Below are 17,784 nucleotides of genomic sequence, written 5' to 3'. Positions count from 1 at the left end.
ATCACTGGGAAAATCGTATTTCGACAATAAGAGATCGATTTGCAACTATATGCTAAGTTTACTAAGGTAATGAGAGTAGTATCAAGCCGATGAATTTATCGAGAATTCCCTAATGCAATGATCGGGGTCTGCGTTAAGAGATATGCAAAAGATGCTTTAATTCACACAATATGGATGGGTTTTTGGTGTCCCTGTATCGGAACGACGGCGCCCTAACGAGAAGGCCAATAATTATGCCTCTTCTGGTTGATCTTCTACAACTAATTTGTATATTATTATTGTACACGGTTTATCGCTGTTCATGTCAACGGGATCAGGTTCATAGCGCATAGCGGCATGCATCTCTATATGAGACCAGCAGTTTGCTTGTGTTTACGAGATCAAACACTTGCGAGACAAGGGAATCGACTTCCTTCGCAAGGCATTATCGCTTTATTTTGTTGACGTGTTTATATTGATTGCATTCATTCGCGGGCGTCTTGTCTGAACCTCAGGGGGTTTCCGGTTTATAGTAGCCGTACATTTACACAACAGCAAGAACATTAAATTATATATATATATATATATCATACCTATAAACCTCTACGAAATCGTCAGAATAACTCAAAACCATTGATTGTGCCAGTAGATGAACACCTCACTTCCGAGCGATTATAGTCCCATCGAATTCTCCGTGATCCGCATTTACATCATTACATTGGTCGGCAATGTATGGCATATTGCTGTTATTGGGGCACGTGATTGCATAGTGACTATGGGTGGGGTTCTCATATATATTACGCAACGATCAATTATTTTTATTAGTGATAAAAGTAAAAATAACTGTAATGACAAATAATCAACAACAGTGGCGATGGACAACCTAGACATTCTCAATGAATCCACACTTTGCCATTTGGCTATCTGGAATGGCATCATACAGCCGCCCATAGACGGTCCTGGTTTTTCGCGCCCGTTTGCAAAACGCTTCATTAGCGTCGCGCCTTCGTACGCATAACCACTGTGGTTATTGTCATTACTAATGAAATGATTGCTTTACAATAAGGATCCTAGCGGGAACAATTTATTCCGGAACCTAATAGACAACTTAGCAAATCAGCGGATAGTAACGGCGATATTGCAACCTTCGCCAGCGGCGATAATTTTGCTCTTTCTTAAGTTCCGATGGACCTTATGTACGTCGTCCCGTAATGCGTTTGTGCTATCTCGAATGTTGGCTGAAATATTATGGTACGGGGATGCCAGCGAACGGACAGCTCGAGCGCCCGGAGTGGTTCATTATCGTCGAAAGATAAGCACTAAACAAACGGATTTTACGTAAAAAATTAATTATCTTTTTTGATGACTTTCTTCATTGATTTGGTTTGTCTTTCTGCGAAAATAGATTTTTGGTAGTCATTTAAATAATCGCGATTTCAGCTGTCATCATCAATCGTTATGCACCAGCAAACTATCAATTATCTTGCCGTCCCGCTTCTTGACAGGATTTTTCCAACCCGTACGTTTCATTTTTTTTTATCACTGTCTTCCAACTCATCAGCCTAGCGACAATGCTGGCCAATTTAGAAATGAAAAAGCATCAAACATAATTGCTACACTCGATATTTGGTTTCTTAAATCTTTTTTTATCGTTTTAGGAAATATTACGACGTTTTTATTTCGAACTCACGTTGGCTACGTTAGTACGGGCTCATTATGCATTACTAAACGAATAACGCAGACATCTACGTATGTATGTTTGTCCAAATTTCTTTGCACCAGCAACGGCCACAAAGGAAAATTTTGCTTTTGTTTGTTTGAAATGAAAACAGGGAGTATAGCCAAATCCGTTATCTAACAATTAGGAATAACTATACCGTTTTTCGCGTTTTCGTCATGCAACATACATTGTATGCAAGATGGGTGTATGTACATAGATTCTTTTCATGTCTGTGTACTTTTGCCTATGGATCATCATGCAATTACACTAAAACGTGTGATAACGGCAACATTTCTATTTATCTTTTTCGTGTCGCTGTATGTAAATGTTATTGCCGTTATTCTTGCGGGGCGATATTAACTGTTGTTATAATTAGCGATCCACAATTTTCTACCCCCTGTACACCACACGTAACGGCTGAAATCGTCGAACTGGTCTGAATAGCGATAGGTTATTATCTTATGATTTTCGTTTTGATCATTATCTATTAAACTGTGTATAGTGGGATCTAACACAGCAGAGTTTGTTCGTCGGTGGTGAAATGATGATGTCAAGCAAAAAGCATCCTCGACCTCCTGTAGAAAGAATACGCAGGTAGACAATCGCGTTTCTGTTATCGTTACTATTACTATCAGCGCAACCACAAACAGTAGGGTGGGCAGTATAATAGCTTATAGTCTTTTGAATCACGCGTGTTCCGTGTAGCTAGCATCGTTCTTGGCACTATAGACAAAAGATCGAGCCTTAAAATTTACTCATCAAAAGTATGAAGTAGGCATCCGATTCCGTACATCTTCTGTCCTTAAGCCGTTTCAAAATTCTCTAAATTCATTCAAGCCATGCCCACTAGCTGTGGCATAGTTGCTTCGACCTGGCCTGTCTTTAAAACTCGTTGACGTTAGTAACAAAAGACCATTGGTAGCGATAAATGGGTGGTGATGATTAAGTTCCCGTATTTTGATCCCATGATTCCGTTCGCCCATAGTCGCGTTTCTTCAGTGTTTCGCTGAACCATTGTTATACAAAAGATTCGCGATTGTTGCCACAGTTGATATGCGCTGAAGAAACCCGTATCTTACGGCTTTACTGTCTCCAACGGCAAGATACTGAATCGGCAGTGATTTCAGAAACGTGAATAAGTGTAGCAAGACATTGGTTTTAAGCATGTCGATGAGTCAAAGCACATCACTACCTGTATTCTATGGAATAAAAATCCACGTTGCTCATTAACAACAACGTCGTAGAAACGCCGATAGTCGAGACTAGCTAAACTTCTATCCAAGAGAATCTAATATAATATAATAATAATATAATAATGTCGGATGCTTATACTTTAAATGTTGTTAAATAGTGATCGATTCAGCTTATTCAGGCATCATTAGAACCTTGTTCGTACTTACTTCGAACCCGATTAAAACTAACGCCATATAATTTTTCGTCGTGCCCATCTTCATGGCTCCAGTCATACAGCTGAGCATGTTTGAAAAACAAAATCTAACTACACATAGTGGAATCGTTATCACTTTTCGACGATTCAAAAATTACTCTCGTTTTTTTTGTTTTTTTTTTTTGTAGACTTTCGACCAGTCTTAGTCGCGATTGCTACACAATTTTCAGCTTCTGTATACCGTGTACGGTACATTAGTCGTCAAATTGTTGGTCGAACTAGGACACTTGGCTACCGCTAGTCATAGTTACAATAGCTGGTCATCTAAATGCATGTTTTAGCATTTATTAAGGAAGACCTTCAAAGTCTTGATAAGGGACCAATTGCCTCTAACGAAAAGTAATTCGAATTTCGTAATATCGAATCGGCCAATCATGAATCAGGATAAAACTGCCAGTAGCCTGATTAGAAATCGATTTTATATCCGAGTTCTTGTAAAAACAGGTGATAAAGGCACTTGTTCGAGTGGAAAGTTAGTAAGCTGGGATCGTCGTTTAAGCGATGCGATGGATGCCTTCTGCAACTATCCAGACATAACCAGACTGTTATTAAGTAGTAACAGCTGTTTGTCTGATAAATCAGGAGCACAAACGGAGAGAGCAAAACGACAAACGTATGTTGATCATCAGCTAAAGAACAGCTGCTTGAATTGTTTAACATCCATCATAGGAGCAAGTGTAATAATAATCTCAACCATAATAGTTGAATAAAACAGCCACGAATTTTTTCTGTTTTTTTATGATTGATCATTGTGACATGTAACGAAGTGGGTAGAATGAACTGAAGCATAATCTTCGTTTCGTCCGATCTTTGGGGTACGATCATTCTTCCACTTGTATATAAAAGCAAGATCTAATCCATATACTAAGAAGCTAATCTAAAACTTGAAAGCTAAGATACGTACACACTGACGTATTGTTTCGGTTGCTTGGTTCTTCGCAACATAGTCAGTGTTACGGTATCGTATGGATAGAAACAATGTTTGCGAACGGCTAATATGCAAACAACTGATATTGTCTGTCTGAGTTTTTCTTAAATTACTTTGTCATTGATCGATGTTATAATATAACGGGGAACCCCTGTCCTATCGTTGTTGTTGTTGTACCGGGCTCCGGAAACTAAAAAGGCAGTCACAGTTGTTACTTTGCCTGATCTTTAGAAAGCTGACACGTCAACTTTTTCTACAGCAATGAAAGCTAGAATATACATAAGATATCCATGGGCCTGTATTTAACGAACATTTCCGACTCTTTAGCGCAGAGGCAAAACTAGGTGTTTGTCTGTACTTATTGCGTCTATTGTGAAGTTGTTGTTGGAGTAGAAAAAAAAATCCAATGAGCCAAGCTACAAACAAATACCGTTGTTTATATGTTGTTACTGCGGATGTATGAGTGTTGTATGTGGTCTTATAGTTAGAATGTAAAACATGTACTAGTTAATTGCTTACGTACCTATGTTTTTAGCCGATTTCTCGCGTTTATTAGTCTCAGACTAGGGCAATTTTTACTATAGACCTCTTCTTATTTCATGCACGAATTACGCAGCCAGGCCATCTACTGATTAGATACATCAAGTCTGATCCTGATTTTTTACTATCGGTTAGTATCGCTCGGTTTTTATATAGATGTGGAGGTTCGTTCCATTTCAAACTTGCGTTTTATAGACATCTGTGCCGGTCGTTGTTCGCATAACATTAACTAATATCACATCAACTGCATAGTATCTCACTTGGAAAAAACGTGTCACCCAAAAAGGCCATCTGGTTGTGTTGATCGTCCATATTGATTGTTAAAAATGATAAGCTAATTGAAATTTCTGCATGTCTGATAAGGAGTAGGATGGCAATATACATTCAAAGATAAGATTTATCTCACTTTTTCGTCCATGATCACACTTGCGCCTTTAACGTCATTCAAAATTCTAGGCTTCTCGAGTCTTGTCGAATTTCTCGTTCTCGAACAGGCGCCGAGCATTGAACAGCAGCAGCAGCGGCGGCGGCGGCGGCGGCGGCAAATTTCGAACAAAAGTAGACCAAGGTCCAGCGGGAGTCCATTGACGGCAGCCGCGCTGCGTAGGAGCACACAACTTGCCTGCCGTTGTTGGTTCAGACCGTCTCAGATTAGATACTCGATATTATGGAACGTGTGACAGCGGCAGGCCGTAGCGAATTTGTCAAATTGCAGTGGTTTGTGTTGTACGGGGCACCGATCTCAGCATTCCGAGACGAAAAGTTCCAATGCGTTACAGACAACACAGGAATCCGAAAGATGATGCCAATAAGTTATCGAAGTACAATAATAATTACATAATACGACCTCATAAAAATAGTAGGTCGCGCTAAAATTTTTCTGTTTTTATTTGATTTGAGGTTTGTTTGGGGTGGCATTACGCTTATACGTCAGCAGCAACAACAACGGTCATAGTATCTGTATTAGTGTCGGGATGTTAGATATCTAGCCATAGTATATCGACAGGTAGAAACTTACCTAGCCCTGCGTTCTCTGAGAGATCGTATTCGGCGTATTTTAATATCTTAATAGCAAACAATAGGGAGTGGAGCTGATTTCACAGAAGCGTGAGTAATAAACTTTAGAACAATGCACCCAGGTACGTTAAAGCTTTTGACCAATTTTTAATTGCAAGTATATTTTTGATGGAAACATGTTTCTTTGTAACATCATTACAAAAAAAAAGAAAGAAAGAAACGTACGCTGGCGTACCGTCTTATGTATAGGCCACTTTTATTTAGTTTCTCATGTTGTGTAGTACGTGCCGATGATGGGCTCGACCCAAGTGCCCCCAGCTTCTTCAATATGTATATGCATAATAGACAGTTATTAATATCTTATTAACTTGTGGACACACAACACAGCGTTAGTTCCCCGATATTGTGTTAGTTATAGTTTGTATAGTGACGATCAGCCCGCAAGTCATTACCATATGGCTTGTTGGTACTTTTATTAGTCTTCTGCTAGCCACTTCAGTGCCACAAAGGACTCTATCGACTATGAGTGATCAGGGCAGCTCTTGATTTGATTGCCAATAAGCGCCATTCTGATGAAGATACACACACACACACGATCATTCATCATATCCGATCATTCGGAGATAGGAGCCTCTGCCATTGCTGTTCATGCCTTCCTTCTGAAGCAAATAGTGTTCATTGGTATAATCATTATAATTATTTATGACACAAAACAACGTAAGATCAATAATTATGACAAGGTCTGATGCCTAAAAAAACCCGGACGAAGATTTTGGCGGGATAGAGGAACAAGAATTGGGTGAGGCAATAGATAATGAAAACCACAAGAAGACTAATTAGCTTTAAAGGTTTTCACCAAACTGTGATCGTTGGAACGTTATAAAGATACGTATACACATGTGAGATACGGAGAACGATACATTTAGTTCGTTAGGGGTAATTCCGGTGCCAAGCCAGGACGAGTGCATCGTAAGGCGGCATCCATTATCGCATCGCATCCCGCGTCATGAATATTGTGAAGATAATGACTGGTTTTTGTTATTAGTGCGAACGCATTTCATATTAGCGCAATATATATAATCCCCAATTATGATATCATATACATTGATAATGAATCGATGTAGTCTCAATCAGCCCGTGAGGAATCGTCTTTCCAGAAGACTCATGCGCCACTTTTGCTTAGTAGTTCTGAATCTTCATGTTGTCGTAGAACTTCCAATATTTTCGTGTTTACTCTGGCGGCAGAGGTGTTAATGAAGTCTTCTTATTACAGGGCTACCCGGGCCCATTTTCATCTAATTTTGGGTCCCTCGAAGATACTGCGTTCTTTTTCGCAGTTGTTCGCCTATAACTGAAAACTATATATATATATATATATATATATATATATATATATATAGATTGATTGATTGTATGTATGTTTGTTGAGTAGAACTAAAACAGAATTTATACTAAGTAAAGTATTGGTTTAATGGCTTGGTAGCAAAGGAAAAGGTTTTTCTACGTCAGATTGATACGCTTGTATCAGCCCGTTTTGTGAAAGTATAATACATTTGCGTCTGTACACAGTATAAAAGCGACTCTGTCTAATCCTACGGAACGTATCTAGGCAACTGTTATAAGATGTAGGAGTAAAAACTAATTTAAATATTTTCACGGCCATAACAGGGCTGTCACCGTACGGTACATATTTTTATGAAGAAACAGTTAGCCAGTTTTACGGCTCCATAGTCGTCACAAAACCGAAAAGCGAGACAAGGTCATTACTACTGACGACATTATTATCAAAAGTTTTTTTATTTTAAAGTTGATAGGAGGTCCCGGGCCGCCAAGTATCGTTGCTTCCTTATTGATGCCGCGTCAGACCTTCCCGGCTACAGTGCATAGTTAAATGCATTGTATTCCCTCCATGACGGAGTCTTGATATCAATAGAAAAAGCAGTCGCTAAGACTTTGTCTAGCTTTTTTCTCGTGTTAGTAGTAGTAATAATAATAATAATAACAGTAGATCGATGTACATAAATCCTTTCTCACTTTCATAACGGTAGAAGCTTGGCAGACAGACCCGATAAACAAAACCATAGGGCGGTGCCCGTACATCCATAGAGTAAGGATACGGTCGCAATGACAGCGGTGTTAAACAAGGGGGTGTAGTGATGCACGTTTTAAACGTCTGCGGATCAGCTGATGTTGGCCAGACGGGAGTGGACACAGCCGGGCCTGGGCCAAAGGTCAATTGTCTTGTCCTTAAAGTAAAGCCGCTTTTTTGTATATGAATAAAAATGCATCGATGTTATACTGCGGTCGCATATACCTAAGAACGCTGCTCGCTCAAGGACAAAGACACAAAGCGAATAATTAGCACGAAGTTTCAGATAATTAAACATTTTTAACCCGTTCCTTTGTTTCTCTATCGACACTCAATGAACCGCGACGTTCTTTGAAAATGTTTGTACTTTCAGCTTAAACAATTACTAATGATATGTTATGAATATATACTATATATTTTTTCTATTATATATATATGTTTTTCTATTTGGTTTCTGTTGGAAAAATACAATAGGTATATAATGCATTGTTACTATCGAAATTTCATATAATGAATTAAACATTATATGGTGTTTCAGGTAGGTCATCTAACTTATTCATGATTCTCCATATAGGGTGCGGTGCATGGATATTGAATGATATACTACAAATCAATTATTTATTCATGGATGTACCTATTTTCAGCCTCTCAATATTTGGGAATAGTGAAGCAAGACCTCATTTTCACAAAAAGGAGTTTATCTTCAACAGATACGTTGTCTTTATTACTTGTCTTTCCAGGGCTCTATTCCGTGACGACCTTCTACCCAAAGGCACGAAAATTATCGGCTACGGAAGATCACCGCTAACGATCGAACAGCTAGAAGAAAGGATTCGACCATACATCAGGGTATGGAGATAGCAGAATGATCATACTTAGCAAAACCTTTATCTGAACCTTTTATTATTACATACCGACTTAAAGCGTTGCGTACCATCGTTCTGTAGCCCGTACTTATACTATTAATTATATTAGAAGGTTATATCAAATCCCATTTGTGTACAAAGATAATCCAATTAGTATAGAAAAACAGTGCTTAGAAGAATTGCATATCACGAGTTATTGAAGTATCCGATATGTCTAATACGTTGAGCATGAACAAGAAGTTTTGATTGAAAAATCGAAATAGTCCTTAGTAATGGCAAAAGGAGGTTAAATTCTCTTGAACCAGACAGGCTTGAGTGGTAATCGTCAGAACTGTGAGGTATTTTTTTGCATCACGAGAAAAGGCACCCTTATGCAACTGCTGTGTTGTTAAGACGCACATTTAAGAAATCTCGCGGCACTATTTGAATTGTTAAAGAATGGTTCAATTAAAAAATTTCCATAGGTGCTAGAACGGGTTTACACAGGAATAGTTATACGTTTTGTGCATTTTTAATACGTTATGCATCACGACATGTTATTTCATACTATTTCTTCGATCCGTTTAAGACGTATTCCATAACGGGGTACAAATTTTAAACTACTACGCCATGGATTGAAGGTCCCTATTAGACGAGTTACTACTATACCAACTAATACACTATGGATAAAAACGACACTCACACATGCGCGCACAGTCTCACATAACTTACGTGTACAAAAAAAACATACGCAAAACAATCAAATACAAGCTGGACGTGAATGATAATGACGGAATATTCTGTGTATCCCTCGTGTGCTCTTGCTGGCGCCATGCAACAGTTTCGTGATACAAATGAAGACGGTCGAGCTCAGGTATGAACGAAAAAGGATTTCTTCAAATCACGATCATGTCCCACATTTTCGTACTACTTTTCTACGTTTTCGTGTTTTCCTGGCAGAACTATGTCTCTCAGCGCTATTTGCACGTGGCGCGTTTCTATGCACATCTGTGACCTGTTCTTGTATCTTGCAACAGTGGCTCAAACTGATCGGTTCAGCCGTAAGCTGTAACTAACAATAGATGGCAAACAGTAAGCAGATCTGGTCCTCGCCTAATCTAGTTGATTAAGCGAAGAGAGACAGAGAGTCTAAGGCAAGATGTTATTTTGACAACAAACGTATACGCTTCTAATGTATTAGCAGGAAACATTGCTTAAACCAATTTGTCATGCATGATTCTGCTCTGCTGGATATGTTAATATTTAATCTAACCGAAATGCAATGGTCGTATGTGTTCGATATTAACTACTTTGTTCCAGTATCGACACTTTCCATGGACATCCTGTCCAATGTCTGGGGATGCGTGGCTTTTACTATGAAATTCTAGCTCATGTTTTCCATTCAGACTATTCACTAAAATTCACTAAAATATTCCGCTGTTTATACGGAATCGTCTTAACCGTTGTTTTTAAATTCTGGTTATAGCGGGTGCCGAAAAGCCGATGGTGATCAGCAAATCGTACTTTTGTCTTCTCTATAAGCGAGTACGAGTTGCATCTTGAGACCTGTATCGGCAATTTGTATTGAACAGCACCCAGATCGTAATCTCAGAATCAGTGTATGTACGTACTGCAGGCATGTCTTGACAAAAATATCAACATGTCTCTGGAACCGTCCAATGTATGCACATTATTAGATCTGTCGAGTTATTAAGCAACACATCAACAACAAGTATCTATGTAAGCGGATGTCAATGTGTTAGATTTTTTTAGCATATAAATTAGTCCTTCCAGCTGCTTATTCGTGCTGTTATACTATTGTCACTATTGTTGTCTACTATTGTTACTACCTGTCATCTTTGTCATGTCTTGCGTTCGCTTTTTATCTTCTGCACTCAAACTGTGTGAATATAACGAATATTCCTTCTAACTATGCGTGCCAGTTTTACGTGTAAGCCACTGCTTTTCTCCGTTCCGTTTTTACTTTTAAGGGTAATCAATAAATTGATGACAATGTTCTATTTAAGTACAGGTGAAGCCTTGCACTATTGTGACGAGAAATCATTGGCCTATCCACAGTTTCCGCAAGGACTAAATTCTATTCGATCCCATTTTATCTCTCATTATCTTAATACTTTTGTCTAAGATTTTGGTTAGCACTGCGGGCAGAAACGATCGTAGAGGCCAATCTGATAATGTTCGGCAGTTTGAGGTTATTAGAGGCTGAGACTGCATGTGTTTAAGCGTAATGCTAAATACTTTCATGCTATGTATAACGAGTTGCTTACAATCGAATGCAGCCGTCGTATTAAACAGTTACTGGTAAACTGGTCTGATAAAAAAGATCCGGGATTCAGTAGCCGCCTGGATATTTGAAAAGACCGATTATTCATTCGTGACTAATTGTTCCCCTCTAATGTGTTAACAGCAGCTACGAGAATCGGATGAAGTTCTCTTTAAAGAGTTCTTCACTGCTAACAGCTACGTCACCGGCAGCTATGACGAAGCGTCGGCCTTCGAAAATCTCCAGGCCCATTTATTGGGCCTTGAAGAGGGCAGCATGGTTGCAAACAGGCTTTTCTATCTCGCTTTACCGCCAACTGTCTTCCAGTCCGTTTCCAAGATGGTTAAGCAGTACTGCATGAGCTCGAGGTAATGCAGTCCACATCGAATTTTTGCAGATATTCTGTAGTCAGTTTTTTCAGTAATGTATACGAACTCATTACCTTTACGTGCTCTACTTTGACGTTATAATTCACTGTTTTAATGTGCATTTATTTGGAATGATCCCTATATGACGAATTTTCACTGAAGTACAACAGGGAATCAGCGTTATTATTTCGTGAGCGCATATTGTTTGTAAACGATTTCAGTGGATGGTCCCGACTAATTATCGAGAAACCGTTCGGGCGCGATCTGAAATCCTCTGCTGAGTTATCTCGTCATCTTGCGTCAGTCTTCAAAGAAGAACAGATCTATCGTATAGATCATTACTTAGGAAAAGAGATGGTCCAAAACCTCATTACCCTTCGATTTGCTAATAGGATCTTTGGACCGACTTGGAATAGGTGAGTGTTTCTGTACAACCCTAAGCTACAACAAAAGTTCACGAGCTATTTGTCTCTGTACATACGCTTTCCTCATCGACCTTTGACTCGTGGGTCAGATAAAGACATAATAGATGTGTATTACTGAAAGACGGTTATTTTGAAGCTGTCGACAATTCATTGATGCAACGAATAAAGCCCTTTTAATGCCTGTTACAGATGATCTGCAATTCGGTTTTCGACAATCTAAAACATCAATATAGACGTTCAGCGTTTTTAAAATGTCGTTGTTATCGTGTAAAATATCACTGTTTTTTGCATTTCTTTTGTATACACGTGTTTTCCTCATGCTTACAGGGACAACATAGCCTGCATTGTGATCACCTTTAAGGAAGATATTGGCACACAGGGTCGCGGTGGTTACTTCGATCAGTTTGGAATCATTCGTGATGTCATGCAGAATCACTTATGTCAGATTCTCAGCATTGTGGCAATGGAGAAACCCGTATCCACGAAGGCCGATGATATTCGAGATGAGAAAGTTAAGGTAACAACATTAGAGTCCCCTTCCATTGTTACTCTATGACGATTCAAGACCGCAGATGCTGTCAGTTTCTCAAAGCAATTAGTATGTATTAATTCTAAATAAGGAATATTGCATTTATCAGGATGAGCTTCTCACTGTAGCGTACAAATTTTCAATTAAATCGCGTAAAATTTAGTTCGTATTAAACAAACTTATTTATATGATAATTTTCGCTAGCTAAAAATAACGGACTGCTCAGGAGCAGCTCCTCCAGGTTCCTCTATTTCTCATCGAGAGTTTTTTGGGCCTTTTAACTTTGTGCGCTCTAAACACTGCGCAGCACCTCAAATAATCATATATTTCAGAAACGGAGTCCAGGAGTTAAATAACACTGTCTATACGATACGCTTCCAACGCTCTCAATGTATTTTTATGTTCTACTAAAGGACATCGCATACGGCTATATGTATCTTTATCTAATCTGGTTGTATCCTTATGTGCAATGTTGAACTTTAAAATATGTTTTACACACCTTTTACAATTAAAAACAAGCTTGTAATACTTCTATAATTTTGCATTATTAGGTTCTGAAGTGCGTGTCCCCGATTCGGCTAGAAAATGTAGTTCTCGGTCAATATGTGGGTAATCCATCGGGCACTGCAGAGCAGACGCAAGGCTATCTTGACGATCAGACAGTGCCTCGTGGTTCCATTACTCCCACGTTCGCTACAGCCGTATGTTATATTAACAATGAGCGTTGGGATGGTGTTCCATTTATTCTGCGATGCGGAAAGGGTATTTATTGTTCGATAAAAAAGTATTTATTTGTTATAATAAACATAACGATTATTAATTATGCTCGAGTGTGGGTTAACACCCTCGGGATTCTCATTGAGAATATTCTTGTCTTGATAATGCATAAAAACCAAACCCAAGATTATCTTGACCATGTGGTTCCCTCACTCTCAAGTTTGCTATAGCGCTATTTTATATTAACAAGGAACGCTGAGAGAGTTACAATAAAGTTACTCAAGTCATATAAAATTATATATAAATCATCATGTCACACCTTAAAACTTAACAAACTATGCGTCTTTCACTCAATGGCTGCAATACATTCATTGTGGGTATGTAGAGTGGACATCCGCCTGGGCGTATTGGGTACTTTAATACATTTATAGCTCGCGTATAAATATGAACTATTAACATTAGAATGGTTTAAAAATCCTCGACGAGACGAATAAAAATTCATTTTCACACACCGGTTCGTTGGGGTTGGTTCGTGTGCAGTCCGAACACGCGTTTAATCCATTATCTTTTTAACCCGTTTCTACTCTAGCACTGAACGAACGCAAGGCCGAGGTGCGTATTCAGTATCGCGATGTTCCTGGTGACATCTTTGATGGACAAACAAAACGTAATGAGCTTGTAATGCGCGTACAACCCGGGGAAGCCGTCTACGTGAAACTGATGAACAAGAAGCCAGGAATGTCGTTCGGAATCGAGGAAACCGAACTAGACCTCTCGTACAATAGCCGATACAAAGTAAGATCAGCAAAAGCATTCAGGCTGGGTAATAGTTCCATGAATGTCTTCCGCTTCTCGGGATAGAGGACAAAGAGTATTCCATTCTCGTTAGCCCAGAACCTTCCCTAGTAGTAAAATTGTATAAGCCAAATATTGCTAAAATACATGAAATTTATTGCATCTGTTATAAAATGTTACTGGCAAGGTAGTTATTGATTTTCTTCCCTCTACATGTGGCAACATTAGGGTATGGTGCTTCCGGATGCTTACGAACGACTTATCCTTGACGTCTTCCTTGGTAGTCAGACCAACTTTGTACGTAGCGATGAGTTGGCCGAAGCCTGGCGTATCTTCACGCCGTTGTTAAAACGAATTGAAGACGATCGCGCTAAACCAATTCGATATGTTTTCGGAAGGTGAGTAATACTTGTACATTAAAAGCTCCATCAGGCGATTGAAAAGCTTCGTGTTCGCCCGACTTCCTCTTCTGAATTGTCTGGCTATCGATATCTCAGTTATTGGGGGCTTTAATTAGTTGCTGTCACATTCAGCGTGCGTATCGTCATTTCGGTTCGGCTGCAATGAAAGATTATACAATTTAGAATGGACACGACTGAATGGTGGGCGCGGGAACTTTTTGTTTCTGTTTCTCTCTCTGTCTCTTTTTAGATATATGTATATATTATGTAAGTGGCAGTTTTTTTTTGATGGGGCTGGCGCGAGTAGAGGTGGGTTTCTCTATTTCATTTTGTGTTTTCTTCTGTTGTCCGGTGGTCTGGCTCGTCACACACCTCATTGTCGATTGCCGGTTATCCTTTCTCTGCTGCATGCCACCTTCTTTTTCCGTTATGTTCTTGGTTGCTGTTGTTGTTGTTCTTGTTGTTGTGATTTGTTCGTTCCGTTTTGCAGACCTAACTTTAGTCTGCGACCAGATCCCCCTCCCATGGCCTCTTCTTCTTCTGTCCACGCAGCGCAGCGATTGTCACACTCAAGTCCTCAGTCCTTCAGCCTTCCCTCAGTGCACTCCCCCAACTATGCTGCGACATCCTCGCCTCGTTCGTCTTCCACCTCCACCACCGCCTCTTACTTCTCTACCACAACCTCGTTCCACCGCTCACCGACGCTTCCTGCTATTATACCCGTCCTTCACGAGGAACATGTCGTACATCAGCAGCAACAACGCAGTATAGATGCAGTCGAAGCATACTCGAACTCAGCGTCAAGCCAACAACAACAGCCCTCAGGCTCCTCACAGACTGTCGCGTTAGGCGCAGTCCAAAAGCAGCAGAAGAAAGTCCGCCTCATTCAGGTCCCCGCGTCTGAACTACCATCGGGGGGTATCAACGGACCGTTGAGGCCGCTCCGATCGACTCGACTAAGGCCTCGGCCACCCCGGCACCCGCCGTTCTCGCCGATTTACCAGCTGCATAAGGAGGTTAAGCATTTGTCGTTCCTTTTGCTCATGGTTATTCTGGCGATCGTCATCTGCGTTCTGCTTTATTTTATGCTTAAGCAACGCCGCGAGCTGACGCGCAGGTTAATAAAGGACCGCTACTTTACTTGAACGTCCGATCGAAGGAGGTCACACATATGGGACAGAACCACGTTGTTGAAGAGATGGAAAATTTCTACCTTCCGTTGACCGACTATGAGTTCGTGTCTGGTGGATCGGAACATGCTGATCATATACGGGCCGTGTAATGTCTATGTGTGTGGCAAGTAGCGAACCCAACTTGTCCAATGAGGTACTAGCCTTTCCCCCGTTCAATCTCATTGACGATATTGTGTTTCTCGCCCGACAAAAGTCAGCACGATAGTATGCATTCGACGATTGGGCGATTATGGGTTTCGATCGGTTACACGGCATATATACAAAATATACTGACGAACGGCTGACGATTAAGGAGTTGGTGGAAGTTGCATTAAGCGATTTTTGAATCAATCGTCAGTGTCGCTTGTTTCGCGTATGTTGCTTGACTTATTGTCACGACACCGGGATGCCTTGTAGAAAAGGCGTATGATTCAGCTGAGTCACTTTTGCGGATGAAGCAAACATAAAAAGCCTTCAGGACGTGTCTGAATAGGTTCTTAAAGGCATTATAGTTTATCATTTCTATATCTATTTGGTGTGCATGGTTGAGGTGTTGTGACTTGCTTTATATTAAGGATTGATTCTGCTAAGAGCCTCAGGACGGCTTGCTTCTGGTTTATCTTGTCTTTACCTTTGGGAATGCGTTATGCTGTCTGCGTGCGATGTGTCTGTGCTGTATTGTTTGAAGGCATTAACCTGTATTAATCGCGTACCTCCATGCATTTTAAATATACTTATTGAATAAGAATTTGGAAATTATCTCGGCTCATTATCCTAAATTAGTTAGGAGTTATCGTTGATAAGTTGATGAGTTCGTTATTAGCACATCTGTATCGACCAAACCAGGCTTGACTCTTCTAATTGATGAATGCCAAATGACGTTTCAGTCGCGGTCCCAAGGAGTCCGATCTGCTGATGAACTCGAAGGGCTTCAATTACTACGGAACCTACCGTTGGGACAGGAACTCCAAGATATAAATCCGTCTACAGAGGCACGGTCACAAGAGCGTCTAGTCGACTGACGGGGTACGTCCAAACAACATCTACTGGCGTCAGACCGCACGTGTCTTCGAGTAGCTTTAGAGCACTTACCACATCACCACGTTGTGGTTGCGTCGCGAAAGCGCACCTGACGTTTCGGAAGGCGTCGTTTGTCAACTTTAGGATTGCTCTTCACGTTGGACGGCACCCTCTTCGCGCCCTGGTCACAAGTAAACCCTGAGGCAGCGGTAATAAACTACGTGTCTCGTTGCCCGAAGTGCCCTGCTCACACCGAACCTCCCCTCATCTGAAGTGGGAAAAAATTATTGATACTATTTTAAACACAGTTTACTACAGAGCGTCATCAGGCAAACTATGCTTTTTTTGTCCGTCGGGTTTACTTCAAATGTTCGTGTAGTTACATTCTCGTTACGTCAACTTTTTGTTTTTAAATGGTAACTGCTTGTCTAAGTGGAACCTTAATACACCACCTGGCAGAAAAGGGGTTGTCGACGTACAGCGTTCTTTTAATCGGTTATTACGTCTTCTGAATCATTAACCTAGATGAGTATGATATGATAACAAGTTCTTGTAACAAACTTATTCACGATTCCAAGACAAGAGATAAACGGTTTAAAGTGGTCATGTTTATCGATCTCTGAATAAACTGAATAATAATGTCACTGTTATAACAGTATGTGTTGTCAGTCAAATCGATAGTGTGTCAATACGTGTAGATAGATACATGTACGTCCAAAGCGTATCGATAAGTTGTATAGTCCGAAACGAAATGCCCATTTCTATTCGGCAGTACGATTGTACTGGAAGATGAGCTAAAACACTTTTCCGAGTTTCCCGAAAAAACTGCGATATTCAATAATTGATATTTCAAGTTCCAGTTACCAAATATCTTTCTTACAGAGTTTTACGAAGCTCTAACAAATCTCGACTTCTCCTTTAAAATATGGAGGCTTTTTTAGTTTGGTTAGCAAGGTCACTCTGTCCCCTGTTCGAAGATGCGTAAATGATAAGATACCATTCATTATAGTTACGGATGCGGTAGTTTGAACCGCTTAATATTAACATCCGTTATTAACCTATATACGTTTTGAAGTAAATCCAAAGTTGTATACCGTAACTTGCGTACAGATATGCATATAACGTACCGTATGGACCGTAGAAATGAACGAACTGGAAAGACATTGCTTCTTAGCATTAGTCTTATTTAGGCTGAATTAAGTCTTATCTCAAGTTCACCTTATGCTCCGCAATATATTACTTACTATTCCTGCTTTTTTAGAATAGCTGCTTTTATAGGGATGCATGCGTATCACTAGCATGATAAGGGAAGATCGCACATATACTTTTCCCTCGGTACTCAGAAAGAACGCTTTGGAGGTACCGTATAACATCGTGGATTTAAGCTTCTACTCATAACAGCAACGCAATCGATGTATTTTTATGATTTGTTGTCAGCTTTAAAGGAAAAGATGGCACAGGTTTAGGTAAGGTATAAACATGGCTTAATAAGCTCTTTCTGATGACCT

The 17,784-nt window shown here is 40.0% G+C and overlaps 1 protein-coding gene and 1 long non-coding RNA gene across 10 annotated transcripts in view; both read left to right on the top strand.

The window, feature by feature from the left end:
* Zw (glucose-6-phosphate 1-dehydrogenase Zw) overlaps nucleotides 1-16,929 on the top strand; it is a 34,318-nt gene extending 17,389 nt beyond the window's left edge. For 2 of the 9 annotated variants that reach the window (XM_022795469.2, XM_022795477.2), the window contains exons 3-12: nucleotides 8,461-8,569; nucleotides 9,407-9,439; nucleotides 10,994-11,217; nucleotides 11,439-11,633; nucleotides 11,970-12,159; nucleotides 12,723-12,933; nucleotides 13,478-13,683; nucleotides 13,912-14,081; nucleotides 14,575-15,410; nucleotides 16,144-16,929. In XM_022795469.2, coding sequence (XP_022651204.1) covers nucleotides 8,461-8,569; nucleotides 9,407-9,439; nucleotides 10,994-11,217; nucleotides 11,439-11,633; nucleotides 11,970-12,159; nucleotides 12,723-12,933; nucleotides 13,478-13,683; nucleotides 13,912-14,081; nucleotides 14,575-15,229 — 1,993 coding nt within the window. In that variant the 3' untranslated portion in view covers nucleotides 15,230-15,410; nucleotides 16,144-16,929. Of the gene's footprint in view, nucleotides 1-3,590; nucleotides 3,760-8,460; nucleotides 8,570-9,406; nucleotides 9,440-10,993; nucleotides 11,218-11,438; nucleotides 11,634-11,969; nucleotides 12,160-12,722; nucleotides 12,934-13,477; nucleotides 13,684-13,911; nucleotides 14,082-14,574; nucleotides 15,411-16,143 lie in introns of all 9 variants that reach the window. The other 7 variants (XM_086984668.1, XM_022795474.2, XM_086984669.1 and 4 more) reach the window with 7 other exon arrangements.
* Nucleotides 3,766-5,489, top strand: LOC147756701 (uncharacterized). The gene is made up of 2 exons (XR_015324533.1): nucleotides 3,766-4,744; nucleotides 5,109-5,489. It is a non-coding gene; the product is annotated as an uncharacterized LOC147756701 (long non-coding RNA).
* Nucleotides 16,930-17,784: the final 855 nt, after the last annotated feature.

The sequence above is a fragment of the Varroa destructor genome, unplaced genomic scaffold, assembly GCF_002443255.2.
Source record: "Varroa destructor unplaced genomic scaffold, Vdes_3.0 BEIS01000003.1, whole genome shotgun sequence".
Taxonomy (NCBI): domain Eukaryota; kingdom Metazoa; phylum Arthropoda; class Arachnida; order Mesostigmata; family Varroidae; genus Varroa; species Varroa destructor.
Note: the sequence above shows the minus strand (reverse complement) of the source record. Positions and strands in the feature narration are given on the sequence as shown.